The sequence below is a fragment of the Nanorana parkeri genome, unplaced genomic scaffold (assembly GCF_000935625.1).
Source record: "Nanorana parkeri isolate BGI_ZX_2015 unplaced genomic scaffold, ASM93562v1 scaffold1816, whole genome shotgun sequence".
NCBI lineage: Eukaryota > Metazoa > Chordata > Amphibia > Anura > Dicroglossidae > Nanorana > Nanorana parkeri.
In genome coordinates, this window is record NW_017308084.1 from 103,695 (window position 1) to 105,831 (window position 2,137).

The 2,137-nt window shown below is 41.5% G+C and overlaps 1 protein-coding gene across 1 annotated transcript in view; it reads right to left on the reverse strand.

The window, feature by feature from the left end:
* The window catches only part of LOC108799794 (semaphorin-6B-like), a 106,959-nt gene that overhangs the window by 3,479 nt on the left and 101,343 nt on the right, over positions 1–2,137 (reverse strand). The window contains exon 6 of the mRNA XM_018571715.1: positions 839–897. Coding sequence (XP_018427217.1) covers positions 839–897 — 59 coding nt within the window. The remainder of the gene's footprint in view (positions 1–838; positions 898–2,137) is intronic.

Sequence of the window (2,137 nt, forward strand, 5' to 3'; positions counted from 1 at the left end):
ACACTGTGATGAATGCTCGTGCATGCGTTTGGTGTTGCTCCTATGTTGCAACACATATTTATTCTCTTCTAACTGTATTGGTAAACTACAGGAATCCTTTCCATGGTGGGGGATGCAATAGGAGTCATTGCTGTAATGGTGAAAATTCCATAATTTTTCTCCGTGTTGCAATATATACTGTGGATCATCCTCCTTTAAGGGTAGGTAGTGAGATTCCCCTCTATGCAGCATAGAATAGTGAAAATCCTCTCCATGGGTCTGCTGACATTGTGCAACTTGTGAGTCATAAAGCCTATCAGTTGCTAAATTAGAGGATGCTAGGTGATGGACCTTTGGGTATATTGCGCTGAAAGATGGATCATGCAGAGAGTGATTTATATAGTCTTGGAAATTAATAATTCTCTTGTGCTGCTGAGGAGTCTGTTCTGGAGTAGGTGGAATTCCAATGTGTTCATTGCTGTTTCCAGGGCTCCAACCATTTTGCGTCAAAGAGTAGGGAAGAGTGATCTGCACTGGACGGCTTATATCATTGCCCCTGCTTACACTATTGACTGGATGCTGCAATACGAGGGTGGTGTCCTTATCCTTCTGTCTGTGTTGAAAGTTTGTGTTTTGCCAAGTGCTTAACAAGCACACACCCAACCCTGACAATACTGCACCTACTACAAAAGCTGACAGTGTAGAAACGACCAACATATTGACAGATACTTCGATGCCTTGATCCTCCATAAAAGACTTTGTGATCAAACCTGAAGAGAAAAAGCCTTTTAAAGCTCTAATATTAACATAAAGGTATGCCAATTTAAACATAGCAACCAGTCAAAAAAGTTCTACTCACCCTCACAATCTCCAAGATGAGAGCTCTTTACTCCATCTAGGTCCTGCTTGTAATGGGCCCTACAATACAATATTGCAAATTAGAATAAACAAAAATGCATTCAGAGGTTCTCAGATCCATATTTAATTGTGGAGTGTTCTAATCCCACAGCAATTCAGCAAACTATTTGGCAAGGTTTAAGATATGGTGCCCTAATCATAACAACCTGAAAATACTTAAATGTGAAAGTCAGAAGGCATGGTTTAAAGATTCAATGTCTGCTACTATTTGTGTACTGTCCATTGAGTCACTGCACTATCTCTATTTGTATCGGCAATCATTCTAGTAAATACAACTGTCAATGACAATTTGCAAAGACAAGGTGATTAAACAAAAGTGTTGGTGTAGTTGAAAAAACAAATATTTCTGCAGTCATTTTATGAGATCTCACTGCATACAAACAATATGCACACATTATGCTTAAGGTGTCTACAGTTAAAATGGCACTAAACTCAGGTGTGAAATCCTAAAAATGCATTCAAGTACCTTAATGTCAGCACTGCATGCAGGTATACCCACGCAGGAGGACCAAATTAGTATGACCACACTGGACAAGGCAGATGTGTTTATATACAGTTTATTGTAAACAGCACATCCAAATAAAACAACCAAAAGCAAACATGAATAAGTAACGTGACACCCATTAAATATAACCACCAACACCTACAACACATAACAGTAGCAAATAGCTTAATACAGGTAACAGCAATAGGACTACAAGCAGGTAATGGCAACAGGGCTGCAAGCAGGTAACAGGACGTGAAACTCAGGAAGGGCTGGCAGCTGGGAGACCCCCGCAGGTGAGCACCGGAGTCGCAGGTTCCAGCACCACCCAGTGGTGGTCTGGTACCCGACAGTTCCTGGCTGCCTGGAGACACCTGCAGGCGAGCACAGGAACTGCAGTTCCTGAAACTTAACTATTAACAAAACTGTACCTAATTTGTGCATCACTCAGCTGTAGATCATCAAATCATCTCTGAATTTGTGCTGACACTGTGCAGAAGGAAGCTTCTGGAGTGTGGCTACATTTGTTTCCTATGGTCCCTGTGTGTGTTTCCCATGGTCCTTCGCGCCAAGCTTGCTCACATGATGGACTATAATCTCAACGCAAATTACTAAATTAAATGTGAGACTGTACACCATCATGGGGAGTGAGCTTGGAGTCGTGGATACTTTACAACACATACAGGGACCATGGGGAACTCCCTCCAGAAGTAAAAACAGTGTCAACATGAATTCAGAGATGATATGAACATCTAC